The 24,649-nt window shown below is 40.8% G+C and overlaps 1 protein-coding gene across 3 annotated transcripts; it reads left to right on the top strand.

Annotated features, from left to right (window-relative positions):
- Positions 1 to 1,921: 1,921 nt before the first annotated feature.
- On the top strand, positions 1,922 to 16,767 carry hnf1ba (HNF1 homeobox Ba). 3 transcript variants are annotated; one of them, XM_070906195.1, is made up of 10 exons: positions 1,922 to 2,301; positions 4,221 to 4,420; positions 4,716 to 4,983; positions 5,070 to 5,293; positions 11,239 to 11,393; positions 12,539 to 12,665; positions 12,775 to 12,957; positions 13,597 to 13,715; positions 14,034 to 14,078; positions 16,747 to 16,767. In XM_070906195.1, the coding sequence occupies exons 1-10, from the start codon at positions 1,922 to 1,924 to the stop codon at positions 16,765 to 16,767; spliced, it is 1,722 nt and encodes a 573-aa protein (XP_070762296.1). The 3 variants fall into 3 exon arrangements, with proteins under 3 accessions (XP_070762296.1, XP_070762297.1, XP_070762298.1); XM_070906196.1 differs by lacking the exons at positions 14,034 to 14,078; positions 16,747 to 16,767 and having other exon boundaries at positions 5,070 to 5,308; positions 13,597 to 13,727; XM_070906197.1 differs by lacking the exons at positions 14,034 to 14,078; positions 16,747 to 16,767 and having other exon boundaries at positions 1,934 to 2,301; positions 4,794 to 4,983; positions 5,070 to 5,308; positions 13,597 to 13,727.
- Positions 16,768 to 24,649: the final 7,882 nt, after the last annotated feature.

The raw sequence follows: 24,649 nt of genomic DNA, 5'->3' as shown, positions 1-24,649 counted from the left end.
ACTTATAAAGTTGTTGCACTATGTGACTGCAAACATACAGTTTACAATATGGCTCATCATTTCTAGAAACTGTGAACTGTTTAATACCATCTAATGATGTTCATCTAATGTTTATCACACACTGATGTACATCAGGCAGCATGCCAACACATCAGACTCCACACTTTTTTTCCGCTTGTTTCTCTATAGTGGTTTATGTATAACATCGCAGCTGCCTGTCTCAACTTTCAATTGTCTTAACTGTGAAACATCCAGATGTTTTGCATGATTTAAGGTAAAGGATCCTCCAGCAGCTCCAGATACATTTTAAACCACCTTCGAGGAACCAGCCTCATATAAATCATCAACAGTGAAATGAGACAAACATATTTTACATAACATAACATATTTAAAAAAATTTCAGGAGTTATTTCCCCTAACGTAGATGTCTAAATTCCCCCGTGTCAAACTACGGTATATTCAAACATGATAACATCTAATTTCATGTTGGCAACAAAATTTGGTTTAATAAATATTACAAAATGACTCTAAATGGCTTTGCTTGAACTTTTAAGTGACACTGGACGCCTCCTGCACCTGTCTGTGTGAGTTCATCCCTCCGTCTGTGTTTCAGAGGTGCAACTGTGTTTACATCTTTATTATTGTTTTATCTACAGATAAAATCTATCTACAGTTCTACAAGGAAACAGAGGTGAAAAGGTAACTCAACGCGGAGCGTGATCCCTAATAACCTCATTCTCTTGCATTAATGATTAAGGGTTTGTTTAAGTCCGGAGTGAATTGAAGGTTTATGGGTCTTTTTTCTAAATTTGCAAAGTGAGATAAAACCGAGGCTTTTCATTTAGCAATTAAAGTTTATATTGTGGCGCGTCATTGTGCGCAGATAAGAGACAATTGAGGCAATTTCAAACTTTTAAAGGGGTTTTTGTCCCACATTTTCAAGGTATATACAACACGGCCTACTATAGTTACATCATGGCTTATATTTTAAGACAACACTAATTAATACAAACAAATGTTATTACTGTAGTTTTGAGGATGAAGGCCGATTGATTTTTGTAGACTGCTAGATATTATTATTATTATTATTATTATTAATAATTATTATTATTATTGGCTGATTTTTTCAGAGAAAGTTGAAAAAGTTAAACAATTACTTCTCACTGTATTTAAAAATAAACAAAACATCTCTCTGTGGTCCCGTAATGTGAGACAATTTGCCTAAAAGTAATGAGATTATTTGGCTTCATTAAAGGAAACAAACAGCTGAAGTAATGAGAAACAACACCTCATTAACACCCATGCGATTATCCCCTTAAGTAGGCTAATAATGACACTTAAATATCTAAATAACAATGTAAGTCATTTAATAAGTAGAATAAATATATAAATAGACGACAGTGTTGCTTCTACTCGCAGAACTACTTCTACTCGGCTTTACTTTAAAACTAGAATAAAAGCACTGTTGAGAGAATTACATCCAGCGGTGTGAATATGTGCAGCTCGCCTTTCTTAAAAGTCTTTATGGCATATACAACAGGGTCCAAAGTCCATGAAAGTTTTGCTGATAAGGGGAGCCAATAAAAGCAGCAGCGCAGCAGTGTAAACACATGTCTACCTCGGCCCAGAGCGGGCCTTATTCTGTGGATTTACATAAGGCTCCCATCAGCCGGCCCACTCATTATCATGTTTTATATCCCCCTGCACTCAGAAAGCATCATGGCAAAGTAGCTCCATCCTCCCCTCCAACAGGGAAGTGAAGCAGCTTCTCGGAGCAGGTGTCAGCAGCCGTAAACTCCCCACAACACCGGACTAGAGAGGAAGACAGGAACTTTATTTTTTTATTTTTTATTATTTCCCTCTATCCTCCCCTTTTCCCTCTGCTGCAGCGCGCTCTCGGCAGGCCTATGTTTGGTTTTTAATGTTCTCTAAAATGGTATCCAAGCTGACATCCCTGCAGCAGGAGCTCCTCAGCGCCCTGCTGGACTCAGGAGTTACCAAAGATGTCCTGATCCAGGCCCTGGATGATATGGACCCCAGCCCGCCGGGCTTTGGAGTAAAACTGGAGAGCCTGCCCATGTCGCCCGCTCCTCCTCAGAGCGGCAAGATGAACGGAGCGGACGCCGACTCGAAGCCCGTCTTCCACACGCTCACCAACGGCCACAGCAAGGGCAAGCTGTCCGGGGACGAGGGCTCCGAGGACGGGGACGACTACGACACCCCGCCGATACTGAAGGAGCTCCAGTCGCTCAACACAGAGGAGGCCGCCGAGCAGAGGGCGGAGGTGGAGCGCATGTTGGCGTAAGTGTTCATACTGAATAAAAAAAGAAAAGAAAGAAAAGGTGTAAAAACGAGTTATAACGAAGTTAAACCGCAGTGTGAGGGCTGAAATGAGAAAGTGTAAATACGCGCTCGTACAGGGTTATTCTGTTCCAGCTCACTTCAAATGCTCTGCTTTATTTAAACTTTGAAGATGAATCTTCAATTCAAAAGAAATGGACCTCTTCACACCAAAAACTACTTTCCCTTCTTTGTTTACAATTTTAAAATAACCCGCCACTGCTCGGTTTTCACATTCTGGTTACTAATTATCCACATGGATTATTATTTCTTTACCTTTGCAAAATATCAGCTGAAGTTAGCTCTATTTATTATTAACTATACTCCACCTCTCGACGATAAATATCCGGCAAGAGAGAAAGTGAATGGAAACAACCTCTGGCCGGAGATTTAGGATAAAAATATACATATGTATTGTTGGTTTAATATATATATAATAACAATAATAATGACAATTATACTAATAATAATACAGTTTCATTTAATTGGCCTATTTACTTATTGAATAGTATGTTCATGTGTCAGTAAACCCATCATGACCGAATTTGACATTACACCTGTAATCCATTTATTTCTAATCATCTCCACTCAAACCACTTGATTCACTGTAAAACTAATATTTGAGGCTTTAACAGGACCGGATGAATATCAAAACTAACCCACGTGCACTTAAGTTATTATTAATTTTATTCTATAAATCATCAACTGAAAGATACACAGTGGCGTGTGATTAGAGTGAATGGAGATCTGGTTATTCATTGTCAAAAGTTATAAACTAACATCTCCCACTTAACCCGCAGACTTAGATGCAGGCCTCCACATTCTCCAAAACAAACAGACGTGTGTAGATTTGCTATAATTACCGATGTCAGTGTGTCTGGGCCTGCTAATCTCTGATTGGAGGGTAAAGGCTCCATTTTACCTCCGACTCCGTTTTCTTACTCTTTCGTACCGCTGAAAAAAAACAAAACAACCTATAATGAATAATGTGAAGGACTAATTCTGCAGGTAAGAACATGCACGTTTTTAATGCTAAATATATATGCGGATACAAGTAAATGTCAATTCTTAAAATCGAAAATCAACATTTTTTTTCTCTGAACTTAATATCTCTAATTGTACAAACAAGTATATATGAATATACATATACATCTTCATGTAATCCTGACCTCAAATTATCCTTTAATTATCAATTAAAGAACATCTGATATTAGTAGTCTAACCTTTTATATATATATATATAACTGATGCCAAGTTTTACAGTTTTTCCAAATACTGTTAGAAAATTTCTTTTTACTTGAATATTATCAGAAGTTTTGTCAACCTATGTGAATATTTGTTACCTGGTTTTGTTTCCTTTTACTTTGTTTAGTTTCATTGTACATTGTTGCACAAACCTGATCTGACCGTTTCCAGGCTGAAATCATGTGTTAAGGCGACGAATACTAAGTCCAAGTTTCTCAACCTGCCGGGATCCACTTGAACTAACCTTTGAAAATATTTACAGCCTATTGAACAGGCAACAATGATAAACAGGACGTCTGTGAGGGGACTTATTATCGGCACAGCCCTTTTAAACTTGAGGCCTTGAAAAACAGTGAAGCTGAAGGAAAGTTCATGTGTGTTGGATCAGAATATATTTGTAGACTTTGTTATAAACAACTTTTAACATCAGCAAAACTTACAAAATCTTCCCCCTTATGTGAAACATTCATGTATTTACATTGATTTTGTAACATGAAAAAGACCAAAAAATACTTTATTTCAGGCTTAAAATCAGAGTAAATGTGATTTTGCTCTTTACTACTTTCCTCTGAAAGCTGCACATAGTTCAGTAGTGAAAATGGTGTTTTCTGTTCCTGTGTTTTCTCTGAACTCAGAGAGGATCCATGGCGTGCTGCCCGCATGATCAAAGGTTACATGCAGCAGCACAACATCCCCCAACGGGAGGTGGTGGACGTCACAGGGCTGAACCAGTCTCACCTCTCCCAGCACCTCAACAAAGGCACGCCCATGAAAACACAGAAGCGAGCGGCCCTCTACACCTGGTATGTCAGGAAACAGCGGGAAATTCTCCGACGTAAGTTAATATTTGAGTTTCTCACAGCTTGGCCCCGGACTGTAATGTGTAGTTGGCAGCAGCACGGCACTTTATTTGGGTTTCAAACCTGTAGTCAAGTAGTCCTGTAGTCTACTTTCAGACCTGTAGTCATGCTGGATGACATATACATGCACAGCCAAGCAAAGATGCGTTAGATCCCACTGAAGATGTTATAATATATCAAAAGGAAACAAATATTAGTAATCAATAGAAAACACCACTATCATGTGTCTAATTAACTTCTCCTTTTGTGTTTTATGGTCTTATTTTGCAGAGTTCAACCAGGCAGTTCAAGGTTCTGGCAGCAATATGGCAGACAAAAGCAATCAGGATCCGGTGTTTTTTTTCCCTGAGTTCAACCCGTCCGGTCAGGGCATGGGTCAGCCTGGCGACGAGGTCGGCAGCGAACCCTCCAGCAAGAAAATGAGACGTAACCGTTTCAAATGGGGGCCAGCGTCCCAGCAAATCCTGTACCAGGCCTACGAACGGCAGAAGAACCCCAGCAAGGAGGAGCGGGAGGCTTTGGTAGAAGAGTGCAACAGGTAGAAAAACATTCCTGCACCTTCCTATACCTTTACCCAAACTATATCAACGGCAATTTTTCACGTTGTACATCTGTTTCCTGCAGAGCCGAGTGTCTTCAGAGAGGCGTCTCCCCCTCCAAAGCTCAGGGGCTCGGCTCTAATCTGGTCACCGAAGTGCGAGTCTATAACTGGTTCGCCAACCGGCGTAAAGAGGAAGCCTTCAGGCAGAAGTTGGCCATGGACGCCATCACTGTGCCCCCCCACAGCATCAACCCTCTGCTGTCACACAGCTCGCCACATCATCCCCAGACCAGCGCTTCGCCTCCACGTAAGATTTCCAGAGGCGTTGTTTTTGCATGCAGTTCAGCATCACAGAGAGCAGACAGGATGTGTCATGATAGATTTTTCTTTGCTTAAAAGAGTATTCCACTGATTTACCTTTGCACTCCTTTAACATTGACAGTCTCAAAATCGATGCAGCAGATCCAGATATATTTTCTTTTTTATTCCACTCATTTCTCTTGTCAAAACCCGGCGCCTACATTACCCACAATGCAACTCGGCCGCCGACAGTTTGGTTGGCAGGGTGTTATGCTAGTAGCGATTAGCGCATCCTTTAGCTGCTAACCTCAAGCACAAATGAGGAGCGGGCTACAGAGGTCTGGTAAACCCATTCTCCACAACTCCACACACCGAGATTTTTTCATTTTCAAACTTGTTGTCTTCAGGCCGACTGACTCAAGTGACATAACTTGAGGCAATTTATCAGACTTTGCACAGCTCCCTCTGGAGCCACTAAAGGCTCACATGTGCATGAGTGCCCCCCAAGACCTGTAAACAGACCTCGATGTGCAAAATAGGTGGAGTTCTCCTTTAAATCTTACGCGTGCGGATTCATCGCTTATGTTGAAAAACTCTACATAACTAGAGCCAAAATATCCATGAAAACATGTGCTTACAGAGAAAATTTAAGGTGTTTACTCCCAAAGTTTAGATAATAGTGCAAATAAGAACATGATTCAGTTTTCTCCTCTGTCAGAGAAGGTCAGAAGCACAGCTGATGTGATCAGAGAGGCAGAGAAAGAGGGGACAAGTGATCAATGAGCGTGAGTGAGTGAGCTGAGCAAATGCCATTGTTATTCTGATCTTTGAAAACACACTGAGAACAATCCACATTGTACCTGCAATCTCCACTCCAAAGTCAGCATGGAGAAGCATGACACAAAGGGCAGCAATCCTGTGACAGGCCAGGGTCAGGCCAGGGTCAGGGAGGGGGGACAGACACATCCAGATTACCTCGACATAACGCCGTCATTTCCACATTTCCTCCTCCCATGCAGGTTGCTAATGACTCCGCTCAGAGAGTTGCCAAAACAAGGAAATGCTGAGCGTTATTGCTCAGCCCATTTCACCCTGACCTGATGTTTGCGTTTGGAGTAATTGGTATTGACTGAGTCTACCTGGTGTATACGACATAAAAACAAAGCTGATAGGCCTCACAGAGCGTTATCCTCCGTGCCATCACTCACCCTCCATAAAACTGTGATTTGAGAGAGACTCACTCAGAGCCTATTGTTGTCCTCTCGTGTTCGAACACGAGGCGAGCTTTGAAGGGAAAACAAACTGTTTGCCTTGGCTTGCTCTTTTACCTTTGGATAAACTGGTCCCACTTTGTGGATTGTCTGTTTGAGTTTCTTTTTTTTCTTTCTTGTTGCTGTTGCTCAGAACACCTGACCAGGCATTGACCTCAGGTTGCAAAGCCAGAGGGGTCAGCTTTAAGGTTGCAGAAGGGAAGGGTTGGCACTTTGCCCCCCCCCCCCAAGAAAAAAAAAAAACTCAGCTGGCTGCTTACAAGGTGTCCTGCTGGCATCCTGCCGACATCATCAGCTGTTTTTCAGTGTCAGCCCCTGGCCCGACAATAATATCCCAGCGGGGCGTCTCATTGCGTTGCTAGGGCACGGCCTGTATTATGCATGCTTAATGGACAATTAAAATCCTTTGCTACTACATCTCCCAGGCCTTTGATAAGGGGCTCCTCTGACTTCTACTCTCTATACTCTACCTCAGCAGGAGGTCCCATTGTATGTGGTGTATTAGAAGACTGCAGTGACTGTAACCTAGGTTCATTTATCTCTGCTGGGCCTTGAGGAGGACTGATTTTAAAGCCTCCCCCCATCACCTTTATGGGCAATAGTATAGTTGCTGAGGCTGGGTGCAGACTTGGAGCAGCAGGAGCTGTCCACTGGGGTATTGGCTCTTTTCTGGCCAGACAGGACTGATGACCCCTTCTTCGCCTATAGAGAAAGCTCGTCACCCCCCCTCCTTAAGCCACCACCACACCTTCAGTCATACGAGAGAGGTCACTGCTGGGTCAGATCAAAGAAACTCCTCTTACTTTGGGAGTTTTTATTGATTCTGTTTTGGTTCGTTGGCCAGTTGGTCACAATTGGATAGACAGTCAAACAGTGTGACATGCAGTTTTGGTGGTGACCTTTTTTACTTTCAGAAATGAAACTGATCTTAGGCAGATTACGTAGTTTGTTAGCAGGCGTATGTGACCACGCACCTGTGTTCCAATATTTACCTACCGTTCATCCACTAATAACCTTTACTGAGTAATCCCTCTTATTTACAGCATTTTACTGTGAAGCATTGATCTCCGCTAACAAGTTAGTTAATGTCATAAATATGTTGACTTAATCATAACTTACAACTGTATCTTTACAAACGTTACATTTTCTTATGCAAAAATAATTTAAAGAAAAGGTCATTTGCAGTGGTGGAAAGTGATTAAGTACATGTACCCAAATACTGTACTTAAATACAATATTGAGGTACTTTTCTTGAGTATTTCCATTGTATATTGCCTTATGCTTTTTTCTCCACAATATATCACACGGAAATATTGTACTTTTTACTTCACTATAGTTATTTGACAACTGAGACCTTTTCAGAACATACATTTACTTGGAGTTCCACCAAAAAACAAATGTATTTGCCCTCTAAGTTTCTCAGATGGTTTCATTTAAAAAAGGTGATGAAACTCTCCAATATAAAAATAAAGCACATACTATAGAGAAGTCCAAAAAATGAATACAAAAAAAACCTTTTTCCTCTATCTTGCCCCATTAATCATCTCACAACCCCTAGTCCCCTTTGGAGGGGAATCTTTCTGCATGACAAGTACTATTATTTTTGATGCTTTAACTACATTTTGCTGATACGTCTGTACTTTTACTTACATTTAATTGAGTATTTTTAAATTATTGGTACTTTTACTTAAATAAATGACCTGAATACTTCACTGGTAATTTGGCAGCTGAAGTCACCATAAAATTGAATCATTGCTGTGTAAGCAGAGCTGCACCGTTCTGCATGTTACAAAACTAGACGACTCAGAAGTTCCAGATCAGATACAGTAGTAGGGGGGATTATCCAAGAATTGCGTTGGTTTCCGTCACCTCAGGCTAGCTTGAAACAGGACACACACACATAGAAAGGATGGCCTAGCTCTGCACTTTCCACTGCTCTGTGTCTCCCAGAGAGCCACAAAAAAGAGACTGGATACGTCCTGCAGACACCCAGGAGGTCTGTCATATTCAGCGGCACTACAATGAGCACTGCCTGGGGTTGGGGAGGCAGGCTTTGATATTACATGGGTCACACGGGGAGCTAGAGCCTTTTAAACCTGCTGAAGATCCTTGCTACCACTCCCCCTCTGAAGTTCTCGCCCTCCCCCTGTTCTCGAAAAGGACTCTTCAGTTTTTCATGGATTGCTCCCATCTTGCCAGAACAAATTTTTACTTTTACAGAATCTCCAAATAAAATTATTTGAGTACATACAGTAACGGTAGAAGCCATCACTCAACTGTAAGTGTTTCTCCAAAGAAACCTCCTTGTCCCTCAAGCTTTCTAGAAACCCAGAGTCTCTTAGTTTAGATGGTGGAAATCCTCCTCCAAAGTTCCCTGCAGCTAGAATTACTGCCAAACCCGAAGAAACAAAACTGGCCTGAATAGCATCCTTTTCTCACTCTGACACTTTAAGAGGTCGCCCAGCACCGAGATAACTGCCTTTTTATGAGTCCTCCTCTTTTGTGTGGCAATGGGGGTCATGAGTCCAATGGAGTGCTTTATTGTTCTGCAGCAGTGTTTACAAGGCACGGTGGAGTGTTGTGGGGTTGCGACTATGTTGCAGGAGACAATATGAAGTCTGTGGGCTGAACAAAATGGAGGACAGGTACTTTAGAGGATGAAATATGGCGCTGTGGCTTGGCGTCAGACATTGCGGCATCTTTAGTTTAAGTATCTTTAGTTAAAGTAATAATTCAACATAACATTAAGGGAAATATACATGTTTGCTTTCTTGCTGAGAGTTCGATGAGAAGATTGATATCACTCTCATGTCTGTAGGTTAAATAGGAAGCTAGAGCCTAAAGACAGTTAGCTTAGCTTAGCATAAAGACTTGAAGCAGGGGGAAACAGCTAGCCTGGCATTGTCCAATGGTTAAAAAAATACCCATACCAGTACCTCTTAAAGCAAAACTTTGACATTTTGGGAAATAGATTGATACCACTCTCATGTTTGTATGCTGATTATGAAGTTACAGCCAAGAGGCAGCTAGCTTAGCTTAGCATAAAGACTAGAAATAGGGGGGAACAGCTATCTCTGGAGAGAGACAGAGCACCTCTAAAGCTCCCTAATTATATCTCAATCTAATTCAGTGAGAAAGCAAATAAGATGATGATCAAAATGTTTTTCCCTGATACCTGAAGCAAACTTTCAGATCTGCAAACACATCCTGTTCCAGTTTGAAGCGGTGACAAGAAATCAATGCCCCTCCTCATTGGTCACATTTAGTGTCAGTGCCTCTCCCTCTTTTATCTCAAAATGGCTGTATATCAATGCTTCCTGAGCGTTCAGTGCTGTCACACCTGGGTCAGGGACGGAGGGCTCGGGGAAGATGGGAGATCTGAGTGCAAACAGAGTCTGTCTCTACACTGTCACTGAGGGAGGGACGCTCTCTGTGACTGTGTGAGGCTGAGACCACAGGATAAGAATGTGTTTGACATTGTTTGTAATTGTGTAATGTTTACTCTGTTGGTATCAGAGGGGGCCTGCATCGGCAAACAGGCATTTGATTGTCGGTTGTGGCGGGTGAAGCATTCCTTTGGGCCTCCAGTGAGAGACAACAAGAAGTCTAGACATGGGATTAAGTGATGGCAGTAAAAGACAAATTTCATTTTCATTGCAACTTCACTGTGAATATGTGAAAATATACTCAAGTACTGTACTTTAGTCTAATTTTTAGGAACTTGTATTTTCCATTTTCTATCAATTTACACTTCTAATCCACTACATGTCAGAGGGAAATATTGTACTTTTTACTCCATTATATTTATCTGACAGCTTTAGTTTCTAATTAGTTTGAAATTATTTTAAAGATTATACTTAAAAAAAGATGAAGCTCATGAAGTACACTTCTTAGATGGTTTCATTCAGACCCAAAGATGTACAGTTATCCAATATTTCACAGACAAAACAACAAAGATTACAGAAAAGTAAATCAGAATCAGAATCAGAATTACTTTATTGATCCCCGGGGGGAAATTGTACAGTTCCGGTGCTCCCATTCAAGAGTAGAAAGTAGCATCAAGAGCAAAGTAGCATAAAGAAACAATCCCTCAGATTTATCTTGTGACCCTTTGGAGGGGACCGACCCCTAGGTTGGGAGCCACTGGCCTAAACTACCAAGCTGTATATAAAGTAGTTAAAACTAATACATCAGTCACAGGGGCCATTTTTCTGTAGAGCAAGTGCTTTTACTATGAGTACATTTTGTTTTACTTAACTGAGAAGGACTATTGCTTTTACATTGCTGATTGGTGCTTTTATGTAGTAAAGGATCAGAATACTTCTTCCACCACCGGTGAAACTGCACACTGACATAATTATGAACATCATCAGTAGCATTTGTGTGCTGATCAGAGTCTGATGGGAGTTCTGCTGCAGTGAGTGCGTGTACACAGTGAATGGCCTTGGCTGAGCTACGCAGATAGCAGCAGCGGACGGGTCATTGTGTTTGTTTACTCTGTCCTCCCTTTTTGAGTCAAAGAGCAGGTGGGTCTGGTTGGTTGGAGTTGCAGCGATGTAGCTCACCACAGAATGAGGCTGACGCTACTATCTCTCTGCCCTATATAGCTGTTATAGTTGTAGGATGCAGCAGCTGGGAACTGAAACAAGTGAAACTAACTGTCTGTCTCTCTCGCTATCAGTGCGTTACAGCCAAGGCCCCGGTGAGGTCACCTCCTCCACGACCATCAGTCACCACAGTAGCAACGCGATGCCGACCAGCCAGTCGGTGCTCCAGCAGGTGTCTCCGGGAGGATTGGACCACAGCCACAGTCTGCTGTCACCTGATGCCAAAATGGTGAGTGAACACACCTGGGCCCTCATGGCCTCAGATTAGATAAGACCTGGCCTACGTTTAGCATAAACGTACAAAGCAGGTTCCTGAACCTCCTCTCCCAGGGACCCGCTGGCAAGAGCCAACAATTAGCACATTGTGCTGCTGGGTTTGGAAGGTGGAGTCCGGGGTGGCAGGCCATGGTTGGCCTAGCGCGTAGCCTTCACCAGAGTGCACGAGACATGTTCAGCGCTCAGCCAATAAACCTGACAAAGAAACATTTTGTTCTTATTGATTAAATACCTCGCAAAGAGGAGCCACAGGTGGAGCGCTGCTTGTTCTGCCAGAGAAATGACGCCAACATTTGATTATACTCGATTTTTTTTTGTCTACTTAAGAGTTTCTCCCTTCTGCCCTAGTTCAATATTTGATCAGTGACAAGGAAACCTGTGTACAGACCCATAGCGTTTGAGTAGTGGTGCATGTAGCCTATGTAATTTACTGTCAGAATTTTTTTTTTTCTTTGGACCAACATTAAAAACACAAAATTCAACATTTAAACCACTTATCTTGTTCAGGGTCACATTAAGTATGTAGTCATGCAACTGAATTATTCAAAACTGTTCACTCACTTCCCTGTCAGATCAAAATACTTCTGCATTATGTGAAATGACTACAGCGAGGGCAGGCAGTGTAGTGTGCAGAAGGTCAGTCTCTTATCTGCAGATGTGTGTCTATCCTCTGTGGGCAGCCGGCAGTAGTCAAATAGACGCAGCCCCACCGAATGGGAGGATCCTGATCCAGGAGCCATTACTGTAAATGCATACATGTTGTTTTGTTGTTTTAAGCATTTGATAAACCAACACGCAGGTACAAACACTGTCAATATGCTACACTAACTCTGTGCTGACATTTTTCTTTCCCTTCACCTTTTGTTTCTTATCAGTATTTACTTATGTGCCGTGTATGAGTGGAGTTACACAACTGTAGTGTTGTACAAAAGAATCTGAGCTAACATGTTCAGCAATATCTGTTTCACTTTGAAAATACATTTACATGTCAGAGACTCTCAGAAGATTGAGTGTTGTCGTCTGTTTATTTCTGTAACATTGCAGCAATAAAACTATTTTTTTGCTTTAATTTTATTTATTTTCTTCATCTTTCCCCAGATTTCAGGGTCAGGCGGAGGACTTCCTCCAGTCAGCACACTGACCAACATCCACAGTTCCCATCACAGCCACCAGCAGACACAGAACCTCATCATGCCTCTATCTGGAGTCATGGCCATAGCACAGAGTGAGTCCTCCGTCCCTCCGTGTGACCAACACAGAAAAAGAAGTGAAAGTCATTGAATTTATTTCATCCTGACACGGTTTTGACTGAGGTCTTTGCTGCGTCTCACTAGGTTTAAACACATCGCAATCTCAGTCGGTGCCAGTGATCAACAGCGTGGCGGGCAGCCTTGCGGCGCTGCAGCCGGTGCCGTTTTCCCAGCAGCTCCACAGCCCCCACCAGCAGAGTCTGATGCAGCAGTCCCCCAGCCACATGAGCCAGCAGCCGTTCATGGCTACTGTCACACACTCACACAGTCAGTAACTCTCATCGTCTTTGTGCAATAGACTCTAGTATGCTTTGTAGATCGGTCATAGCGGCTTGTGTCGCTTTAAAAGCTACGGACTTTGTGTTACCCCCTTTTTCACAGGTTTAATATGTCTATTAGGTTATGAACAGTAAAATAAAAAGTGATTTTCCTGTCATTTGGAAGACTTTAGAGGCCTGAAAGTCTAAAACTGTCCAGTGTTTCACAAGAACAAATGAATGATTAGAGAAAAGTCAGAAAAAATAAACATGATTTTATGTAGAGGAATCTTGTGACCTCTCACATTTATCTTGGGGACTCTTTGCGGGGGTCCGACCCTCAGATTGGGAACAAGTGAGTTATGTCAGCTGTATAGATACTGGAGATTAGATTTGATTTTCTTACCCAAGTTCAATATTGGTGTCATGCATGGACAGCTAAGCTAACTGGCCACATTGTGTTTTTTTCTTATGTCACACTAAAGATCCTGTGGGCATTAAAATGTGATATTGTCCTCTCTGCAGCCTCTGCAGTTGCAGAAAAGTGCTGGTTTTAACCTGATATCAACCTTGAAAATTAGTATTTAAAAAAACAAAAAGTCATGTCCAAGTGTGTAAATCTAATTATCTGTCTGACTTTACTTTGCAGTGTATCCTCACAAGCAAGAGCCGCCACAATATTCCCACCCGTCACGTTTCCCCTCGGCCATGGTGGTCACAGACGCCAACAGCATCAGCACCCTCAGCTCCATGTCCTCAAGCAAGACGGTCAGTCTTTAGCTCACATCAGATCACATCCCAGAGGCCACAGTTAGATACATATTCTCACCTGTCTTCAATCAGATCAAATTTGAGATGTTTTTTTGCAGTAATTCGTACATTTTGCAACAGATACACCTATCTTTTCTTTTGAAAAGCACTGTGACACTTTGATCAGCTCACCTACTGATACACAGAAATTACCCTCACCCTGTTCTGATCGAGAGAAACGACATGATCGAAGCACACACTAACAGCAGCAACTACATTATGACTGGGAGAAGTGTGTGTATGTGTTATTGACTTGTTTAATTCCTGTCACATTAGGACGCTCCTGTAAACAAGATGGTGCAACTCGGGGGTCTCTCCTGGGTAAATATAATTTTATCAGTTCCGTCACGAGTCACTTAATGAGTAAAATCACCAAAATTGCACATTTAAGATCTTTTACTTTTCAGAGCTTTTGTTTGGGGCTGCTGCTGATGTTCAAATGCTTTCATTTGGCTCCAAATTAATAGACGAGACAGATATATATGGAGAGTATACGCCTCAGAATTCCTATTTCCTCTTAAAGAGCCATCTAATCAATCACCTGTTCCCTCAGCCTGAACGCCTCTTGATTAATGCTGCCTCCTTTCACTTTCCTCTCCCTGGTGAGAGTTACCTCTGCGATCAGGAAATGAGCCCCGCTGTTAATCAAAGTTCTCAAGCCTTGTGTCCTGCTACTTTCCTCCATGCTACAGTGAGGCTGGAGATGAGATGGTCTGGGTGTGGGTGGAGGTTTTTTTTTTTGGGTAATTACACCTCTTCCTCTTTACTACTTCTCCCTGCTCTTGGTGATCGCTCTAGCCTGAAATGTTGTCCACGCTGCTTTCACACGCTCAATTTCCCACGCTGAGGCGCACTCGTACCGCCGCGCTGCTGCTGACAGACTGAAGGGTTGATGGGATGATAGCTCAGTGCAGTGTGTCCTCTGTGGAGGAAGGAAGTAAAAGAAATCTCTCTGAGGTTGAGAAACAGACACATTTTGACTTGTCTCTGTCTTCACGGATCAATCAACTGTTTATTGACACACTTTTGCAAAACAATTAAGGTATATGTTGTGATAAAAGCTGAATCCAGTGGTGGAAGAGTAACTCAAAACCACAGTGTAAAAATACTATATTCTTGCCTGAAAAGCTTGGGCTGCCTCAAACTAATGTTTTGTTCATTTTTTGATGTACAATATACACTCACATAACTATTTGTCTGTGAAACACCTAGTAAGTTTGAGATTTTAGTTATTTAAAGTTATACACAAAATAATAACAAGAAAAATACTAAAAAAGGAAAGAGATACAGACTTTATTTATGGTAATATACTCAAGAAATACTTGAATACTCCAAATACTTATATATATATAACTTATAGAGATGGAGTGGTTTCTGATATTTGATCTATGGTGCATTAAACAAGATCAAAATAATGAAAAATTCTGTAAAATTTATGTAAATAAAGATTTACTTGACTGCTATGTGTAAGGAGTCACAAGCCAAAAAAGTTGGGAACCACTGGTTTAATCTGTAACAATGCAGTGTAGGGCTGCAACTAACCTGCCGATTATTTTTTCAATTAACTGATTAATCGTTTAGTCTATAAAACAGAGAAAAATGCTCATGTTGACTTCATCAAATATGACCAACAGTCAAAAACCCATAAATATTCAATTTACTAATTAAAAGCAGCAAACTACCAGATACTTGGCTTTTTTTATTGGCAAAGTTTCTGTCGATTTCTCATCGATTAGTGCACTAATTGTTGCGGCTCTAATGCACTGTATTTTATAAGCATATCTTCTGTTTTATTTTTGTAAAATCTTAATCTGCAAAGTAACTGAACATCTTTCAATAAAGGTAGTAAAAAGCTCAATATTTCCCTCTGAAATGTGGAGGATTCAAAAGTATAAAGTTGCATAAAATGGAAATACTCAAAGTACCTCAAAATTGTACTTAAGTACAGTACTTGAGTAAATGTACTTGTGGTTTCTTTCCACCACTGGCATCATCACCAGTGGCATTTCACAACCGCATTTATTTAGAGAGCAATTAGCGAGCAGGCTCTCCCAGGTATTTTCTTATCAGGTACTTTATTTGGACGGGGCAGCCGTCTTCTCATGACACAACCAGCATGCTGAGGCTTTATAACGCTCTTTGTTTACCGAGAACCCTCCATTATACCTGAGTCTCTCTCACCTCTGCTCAGAGCCAATGACTCAAGCCTTAGCTGCGGGTCAGCTTTATCAGGTGAAGCTGTTTGCTGGCCGCAGGGTCACACCGAGGTCACCTGCCTTCGCCCCAGGAGAGGAAGGAGAAAAAATAAATTCCACAAACAATCCCCCCAAAAAAGAGAGCATTTCAATAGAAAAGAGGCTTTTCAGAGTCAGGAAAAGAGGGATGAGGAATGTATTTGGTCAGGTGTGGCACACGAAGGTGCAGAGGTGATGTGTGGTGCAGTGGTGCAGTGGTGGAAAAAGTATTCAAATAATTTACTTAAGTAAAAGTAGCAATACTGCATTACATGTAAATGTGCATTCGAAATTTTACTTATGTAAAAGTATATTAGCAACAAAAATAAAATAGCGTCTGTCAGTGATATATAATTGAATATTTATTATTGATGTGTTAACATGTAAGCGGCACTTTAAGGTTATGTTTGGTCAAGGTGGAGCTAATTCTACCTACTACATATAGCAGTTTAACCAGCATAACAATGCACCGTGTGTTATTAACTTATGATATGTTTTATATTTACAATCTTAATCTGAAAAGTAAGAAGTAATTATAGCTGTTAAATAAATCTAGTTGAGTAAAAAAGTATTTAACTGTACTTAAATGTACTTTCCACCACTTGTATTTCCATTCTTTTAATTTGTCAGGTCACTTTTGGGAAGCTTTGTAAATGAAGCACATGATATTTACCTGTGTTACTGGACAGATTGTATTTATTGTTTTATGTAATGCAGGCCTACTTTGTCTGACATTTCTCTCCTTCTCCTTTCAGTGTCCTCTTCAAGCTTGGTGAGAGCGTCCACCTGACTTCCTCGGTACCCGGCAACCGGAGCACATTTTTCCACCCTCTCACCGCTGTAACCATGACAACTCTTAATAACTGGCAACGGCGCGCTGGATGATGAGTCAGTCAACAAACGAGAGGAGTGACGACGGTGGGCCAGGCGGGTGAAAATGAGAAATGGGGACAGAAAGAGAGGGGTGATGGGGGGGGTGGGGGGATGGGACTCACTGCACCTGAAAATGAGGAGACTGGATTCCCCTCGGTCGCACACAAAATGATCAACAAGGACGTATGATTTTAACACAATCTTTGAAAACAGTATTCAGTTGGTTTTTTTTACGCCCCTTTTCATAAATGCACAGCAAGAGACAGACATCCTCTTTTCTGACATTACAAAGGAACAAAAACTGCTCATAAACTGTGCGGTACGGACCTGACTGACGGCTCTGGGGCGACTTATATCACACTGTGATTTCAAGGTGGAAATATGAAGACACGCTGACACTAACAGAGACAGTAATCAGCCTCTGTGAAGGCTGAAAGAGTCAATGGCACACCAAGTTCCCAGATGCCTTTTGACGGGCCACACGAACGGTCTCGCATGTGAGCAGAACTGTGTGACAATCACAACGTTGATCTTGTGCATGCATGTGACATTCTTACTGGGCTTTGAAGAAGTCTTCCATGTTATTATCTCACACTCAGTTTGCTGTGCTAGCGTTAGCGCAGGCGATGAATGCCCTGTCTGCCGCTCGAGGGGCATTCATCATTTCGAGTTGTTCAATGCGTATACTGTGATTGAAAAGACTTTGACAATCTTGAAAGGACTATGCAATGCGTCTATAGGTGTATGCAAATGCTTTGTATAACTGGATTCTGCACAGAACTCCACACACTTGAGACTTGGAAATGAATATGCACTATCAGTGAAGTCACCAACAATTATTATATACTGGAGCTGCCTGTAAAGTAACACAAAAGCAGTGTGACTAATATGCCAAAGAATAAGAATGTAGTAGAGTGCTTGTATTTGTCACAGTGTCTCAATAGTTAGCCTGCAATATCTATTAACCAGGTTTGCCTTGGGGGGGGGGCTGACTCACACAATTATATGTGGCCCTTCCCCTCCATGTTGTTTGCACACAGGTTCAGGTGAATTTCAGGAATGGGACTCACCCTCCTCCTCGCTCTCCCACTTCCTGCTGCAATGTGAAGAGATACCAAAATAGGACAAATATTGTTAATAACTCCTCGTCATAAATCCCCCCCGGGGTGGAATGAAAATATTGACAAGTATTCAGAAAAAAAACATCTTAGTCTGGCATTTTGTGAAGGAGAGAGACATGAAAGAGGACAGTGTTGTGACAGCAGCTGCTCTAATCATGCAGGAATCCACAGAGACTGAGAAATGTTGGGGAGAGGAGCAGCTGCTGTGGGTGCAGACGCCCACGCCAACTCCATCAAGGTGTGTTCAGACAGAAAGCGAAGCGAACTTTCACTTTTTCACATCCAATCGCATCTTTCAGTTGACTTCTGTCTGAACACACAGTCACTGTTTCACAAAGGTTCACATGGGGATCAAGTTTGGCATCAAGAATGAGTTTTCCTTTCACTGTAACGACACATGTTCATCTGAGACAAAAAAAAGAGGCAATTTTGACTATCAAACCCTGCATATCATAAGTGTGGCAGATCCAGTCTCCTGTTCAATATTAGGTCATTACATTGTTATTATTATGTCGGTTGGTTTGTGACTGTTATAGGCACATCTACTGCCATCTGATCAGAGGGCACTCATACTCGTGTGACAGGACGTGATTTTTTTTCTCCTCCTAATGTATTATTTTTGTATAAAATTGAAATCAATCATAAATCATTATTTATACTTTCTGAGAAAATGTTGATATTTCAAGTAAAAGTTTTTTTTTTCCAAAATGAATATGTGGTTGTTGGTTATTTTGTGTGCAAGATATATCTATCTATCTATCTATCTATCTATCTATCTATCTATCTATCTATCTATCTATCTATCTATATATATATATATGTGTGTGTGTGTGTGTGTATATATATAGATAGGCAGGTAGATGCAATATAAAGATACTCCATTAAAAGTTCAACAAAAGCAGCAACAAAAATCGACTGACAGCATCCAAAGTAAAACTACTCATTATGCAGAAAGGCCCCTTTCCAAATTTGTTCTTATATTATATTATTATTATGTTATTACTACTCATGTAAATAGCCTTTATGTTGTAGTTTATTAAGGTGGAGCTCACTATTTGATATAATGTTGGGATTTTTAATAATATATTTATAAGAATAAATCATTTTCTAATCATAGTAAACATTTTATATTTATCAAAGTATGTTTCCAGCTTGTGTAAAATATTAATCTGCAAAGTAACATGTTTTAAATAACTGTAGCGGATTAAAAAGTACAATATTTCCCCCTGAAATGTATTGGAGTAGAAGTATAAAGTAACATAAAATGAATCAAGTTAGAAACAAGTTGCTGTAATGTGTACTTAAGTAAAGTACTTTTACTTTTAAACACACTGCCAGTCTGTCGTGTGTTTATAGCCTCTACTAAGATGTTGTGGTGTTGCTGTCTGATAAACAGACAGCCTCTTTGTTCATAGATCTAAAGTGCACATTACATTTCAACAACAAGTTCATTGAACCCGACATGTTGATAGCATAATTCATTTCAGCTTTTATCTGGTACTGACATAGAGCCCACTGTAAAAAATATATTGTCATTATAGTTCTTGTAATGACAAGAAACACAGCGTCATTAGGGTTTTAAGTCAAGCTAAAGGGCTTGTTTAAATGAAGTCAATGCATTGTTTAATTTTAGTGTCACATACACCAATACACACACACATACACACACACACACAGTTTAACTTTGTATTTCACATCCTGCTCAGTTGTGGCCCAGACGGTGTTTTTCTACCCTTGGTGTCAAAAAAGGTTTTATAACATCTGTAAATATTTAAATCTGTTCATGAGGATGAGAGAGGATTTCTTCAAAACTATCGGAAAAGCGAAATGTCCATAAATTCATTCTATAATGTTTAACTAACTCAAATTCTTTGAAATTTATTTTACAAAAAGTAAACAGAGAAAGAGCTTGGTGAAGGCATCAGCGATCACATTTGAAAACACAACATCTAGAAATTTGAGAAATTCTTGCGTATGAAGTGTGATAAAGTCATTTTTATGACTCTTTGTCCTGTTCTGCCTCATCATAACATGAGCTCACTACAATTAAACCTGCATTCATGGATTTTTTTTTTCCACTTTCACGGGCGGCGGAAACAAACTGCAAACACAACAGTGACATATTATCACCTTTAGAGGTGAACTTGTTAGCAAACACATTATCACTCATTTGGAGCCGTGTTTTGGCCTCCTGATGGATCTAAGTCCAATATTCACTCTCTTTTAGCACAGTTTTTTTGTCTCCACCAACTCCTGAGGGAAATATCCGGCTCTTTAGCTGCTAAATGCTCAGTTCACCAGCGAGTTACTAACTGTGTCTGCCTGCTGTTTGGTGCTGAGCAGGTCGTGTACAGTGGAGTTTTTGGAGCTTTTTCTTCGAAAACAGCTGCAGACTAAGTCGTAGAAAATACCCTGTAGGTTCATCATTGCATCGACACTGTTAAAGTGTCATTTGATACATTGTTGTTTTAAAAAATATTGATTTTGGCCGCTTTAAAGACATCAGCTTCAAAATTAAAGTTTGCTCCATGTTAACAAAAATCCCCACATCTGTATTGTGAAGCTTTTTAAACAGGATAGTGATTTACATTACTTGGCAAAGCCTTCACTCTGCTTTCTATCCCTGCGTTGACCTGCAGCCTCTGTCACGGAGCCCCGCTGAGGGAGGCCTTGTAATCCACTGATGTTGCTCTATTTGGTTTTCAATGAGGCCTTTGATTTTCACACCCAGGAGACCTCTAAAGATCTGACCATGTCTCCTTTACTCTTCTCTCTGAAAGAAGCTGAAATACTGGGAGGCTCATTAGCATCTGTTAGCATTTGAAATACAACACTAAACTCTCTAAACATGACATTTAATTCAGCTGTGAAGTAGGGCTTCAATGCAAACTCTCATTCATTAGCAGGCTCTTGGACAACTAAAGAATGTTCTGGCTACAGACATATTTTATATTTGCTGACCAGTATAGTAATATTATATAATAGTATGAGGCCTATTGTATTGGTTAGGCTAACCTTATTTATATCATTTTATTAATAAATCATGTATCTGTCCTCTCATGTTTTGATTACATGTGCACTTACAGAGTGACATATTGTGGAGCCAGCCAATGATCTCAAATCCTTTTTATTTTACTCCAGAGTTTTTATATATAACACATGCTGAATGTTAAAGTACTTACAGTGTGACGTTGAAGTTATAACAAGCTGCCATATACTATTCTGTATTAACCATACAGCAATAATGTGGATTAATACGAGGAAATAATACATTACACACTGCTAATTCACGTATGGTATCATTATTATCATAGAATTATTACTACTGAGTTTTGGAATATTTTTGACAACTATACTGAAGGTAAAAACTAATTTCTTGTTATGTTTTCTATAACTATTCACTTAAAAACATTTACACTAATTACTTAATATTTGATCATCATGCTCAATTATTAAGAGCCAGTTTAGTGATTAAACTCACAGAAGACTAAAAGATCAAAATGAATTTGTCCACATGCTTGGCAGCTATCATTTTCCAGGAGGCTGGAGTCTTCAGGACACTACACCGATTCAGTTTTTACAGGATCATTGTCTCCTCCTTCATGTGCTGTCTGCTTCAGAGCTGCTTCTGTCTGATCAAAGCACCAAAACCTCCAGGGAACAGAGGATCAACCGACTCTCCCTTCACCTCTCGTGAGGACCGGCATGACTCCCAGGCAGCAGAGCGTAACGGGGAAGGTCATGGCTGAAGCTGCCCAACTTTTCGGACAGACATAATTCACAAAGTCCATCTGGGAAAATGTTGTCAGCCAAAACACCCTCTAAACAGTTTGGTAGAAAAATAGAAACTAAATATGGGGAACACACGGAGTCAATCAATAAAACTAACAGTAAACAAGCTCAGGATGGTTAAAAGTAATAGAAATAATGAAAAGAAAACAATGAGAGGAAGACACCATGGACACCAAAGAGAGATACAGTGTAGAAGATGCTCTGTTGGAGAGTATAACTCTGCTGCTGCTGTGTGGCGATGATGACGATGATGATGGACCAATAGATTCAGTCGAGGACTCGAGAGGTCAACACGAGGAGCGAGCTGACACCCAGGGAACAGAGGCGAGGGGCAGAGGGACAGAAAGTGGAAGCTGTGGGGTGAATGTGGCCGTGTGTTTAGCAGAGCCAGAAGAAAGGATACTACATCAACTCCAGCTGGGGCCCAAGGGGTTAATGGATAGGACTACCCAGCAGGGGTCAAGGGTCAGGAGGCCACTCTCTGCCAGGGCTAATTGGTCACTGCGACCAGAGTTAACGCCAACCTTTCTATGGAGAAATACATACACATGCATAGAGCTGCTCTGACGGGAGTCTTCCATCAAAAGCCCTGATCAAGGAGGTCTCTGTTGTGCTCCTGCACAGTCATGGAGATCAGTCAGGCCTCCGTGGTAACAATCAGTACCCTTCACCGTACATCGCCACCAGCACCACCTACAGTGACAGCTAGGCAGCACTCATGAAAAGATTGGTGGCTTTTGATCTCAAGTTATTTCATTCAGTTCAGTTCAACTCATTAGCATTCACTTTTGTTTTTTAGATTTAATATTTCATGATTCTTTAGTGTCAAAATCATTCCCTATAAAACACATATGGAGTCTCTGGAGTGTCAGAGAGTACTTCTTGAGTATGTTACTGTAAAAGATCAACATTTTTATTGGCAAGACATTCATACACGAGGCAGTTTCAAAGTGGTTTACAGACATTTAAACTGAAAACTAACTTTAAAAGATTGAATTTGTGAATGTGTATGCTAATTTGGAGCCAGCAGTGATATCAAAATGAAAATAAAGACATACAAGCAAAACAAAAGTGTTCAAAACAACATTAGAAGGCAGCAGTAAATTACATTAATACTCCATCTTGCCTTCTTTTCAGGCAACAAAGTTAGTGAACTTCAATACATAAAAGATTGATCATCTGCACATCTGAATGTTTCAGGGTTTTGTCGAGCCATTTCATGAAATGAAATCATTAGAATTTGTAAATGGCGCTCACTTTCCACTCCCAAATCACATCAATCTGTTTTTCTCCTGAATATTTTTGAATCTGCCAAACCTCAAGGGACGGAGACACCAGCTCTCAACTGTGCAACTAAAGTTATTTTGCTTCTAGATAAGCGAGATGTAAGATATGATTCAGGGTCATGCTTTTATTTATATGTCCTTAATTTTGTCTTAAAATAAAGACTATTTGACTGTATATGTTAGTCAAAAACATACGCTGCCACAGAAAATTAAAGAGAGATTATTCAACGATGGCAATTTATAAGAATTACATGAGGTGACTTTTAATTAACTAACTGAATAATTATGGTCTAGCTATTCAGGCAGATTAATAATTTTAGAAATCCAGATAATGAAGCTTCATATTTCATCTGCAACTTAAGACAGCCATTAGAAACCTGTCGAGTCCTTGATGTCCAGCTGCCCTTCAATGATCTTGTTTAATATTTAAATGTGCAAAGAGAAATTCACCTAACGATAACGAGACAGGATGCAGCACCTGAGAAATTAATCATGTGGGATTCTACCTGAAAGAAATAATTTATCATAAACAAGCATTAAACTAAATATTGGGGCCACATGAGGTGTTTCAGATGAGTCTCTGCGGGGCAAAAGTGCAAGTCTGTTTCCACCAGAATGAGTCTTAATTCACTCTATTTGCATCTGAGCCTGAAACCCTGTCAGAGCCTCTGGTTCAGAGGAATCCTGACAGATTGATGTTGTCATGCTGATGCTGTCACAGGCTCGATGCTGGTAGGGTTAATGATTTATGGGGGATAGTGGGATGCCCAGAATGGGACCTGGGTTAATGTTCACCTTTCTCGCTGGACCTCCTCTCTAGGGGGGCTGCCCACAGCCAGTCCAGATCCAACCATCGAGGGGACGTGACTGACTGACTCGGCCGGCCTCCGGCTAAACCCGGCGCTCACAGCAGGGAGGGAGCCCACGCTCTGCCCTCAGAGGCCTGTGAATGGACTCACAGGAGAGGAGGGGACAGGAGACTGACGAGGCCTAATCGTCTTTTTAATGAGTCTCAAAAGAAGCAATAAAGAGCAGCAGAAAATCATTCAAACTGTTGTAATGAGCTCACATAAACACACCAACCAGGTGATCATTAAAGTCCCCCTCCAATCAAAAAATATTACTTCACTCGGAGGTTTGAGCTTCACCGTGCAGAACGACGTCTGCAGAGTTTGATATCATTCATTCAGTTTCTCTGAGCTCACCTCAAATCTGAGTTCAAGACTTGTGCGAATAAGCACGATTTCGTGACATCACAACTGGAAACCAATCATGGTCTATTATGCAACTTGCACAAGAGTGATGTGGAAACTTGAAACCTAAAACTAACGCACACACTGAGAATCTAATTTTTAATGAAGTAGGAGACAAAAATTGATTCTGCAATTCAGTTAATTGAATTTTATGTGGACAAACCATATCGGACACAAATAATTTTTCCAAGCACAAAATGTCCTAACACATGTCTGGAGAGGATCTTTAACACAATTTAAGCCTCCAACATAAGATAAAGATAAGATAGAACTGTATTTGAGACTCAAGCATGATGTCCTGCAGGGCCGCAGCCAGGATTTTAGAAACAGTCC

This window comes from Enoplosus armatus, chromosome 5 (genome assembly GCF_043641665.1).
Source record: "Enoplosus armatus isolate fEnoArm2 chromosome 5, fEnoArm2.hap1, whole genome shotgun sequence".
Taxonomy (NCBI): domain Eukaryota; kingdom Metazoa; phylum Chordata; class Actinopteri; order Centrarchiformes; family Enoplosidae; genus Enoplosus; species Enoplosus armatus.
The sequence above is the reverse complement of the archived record's forward strand: the minus strand, read 5'-3'. Positions and strand labels throughout refer to the sequence as shown.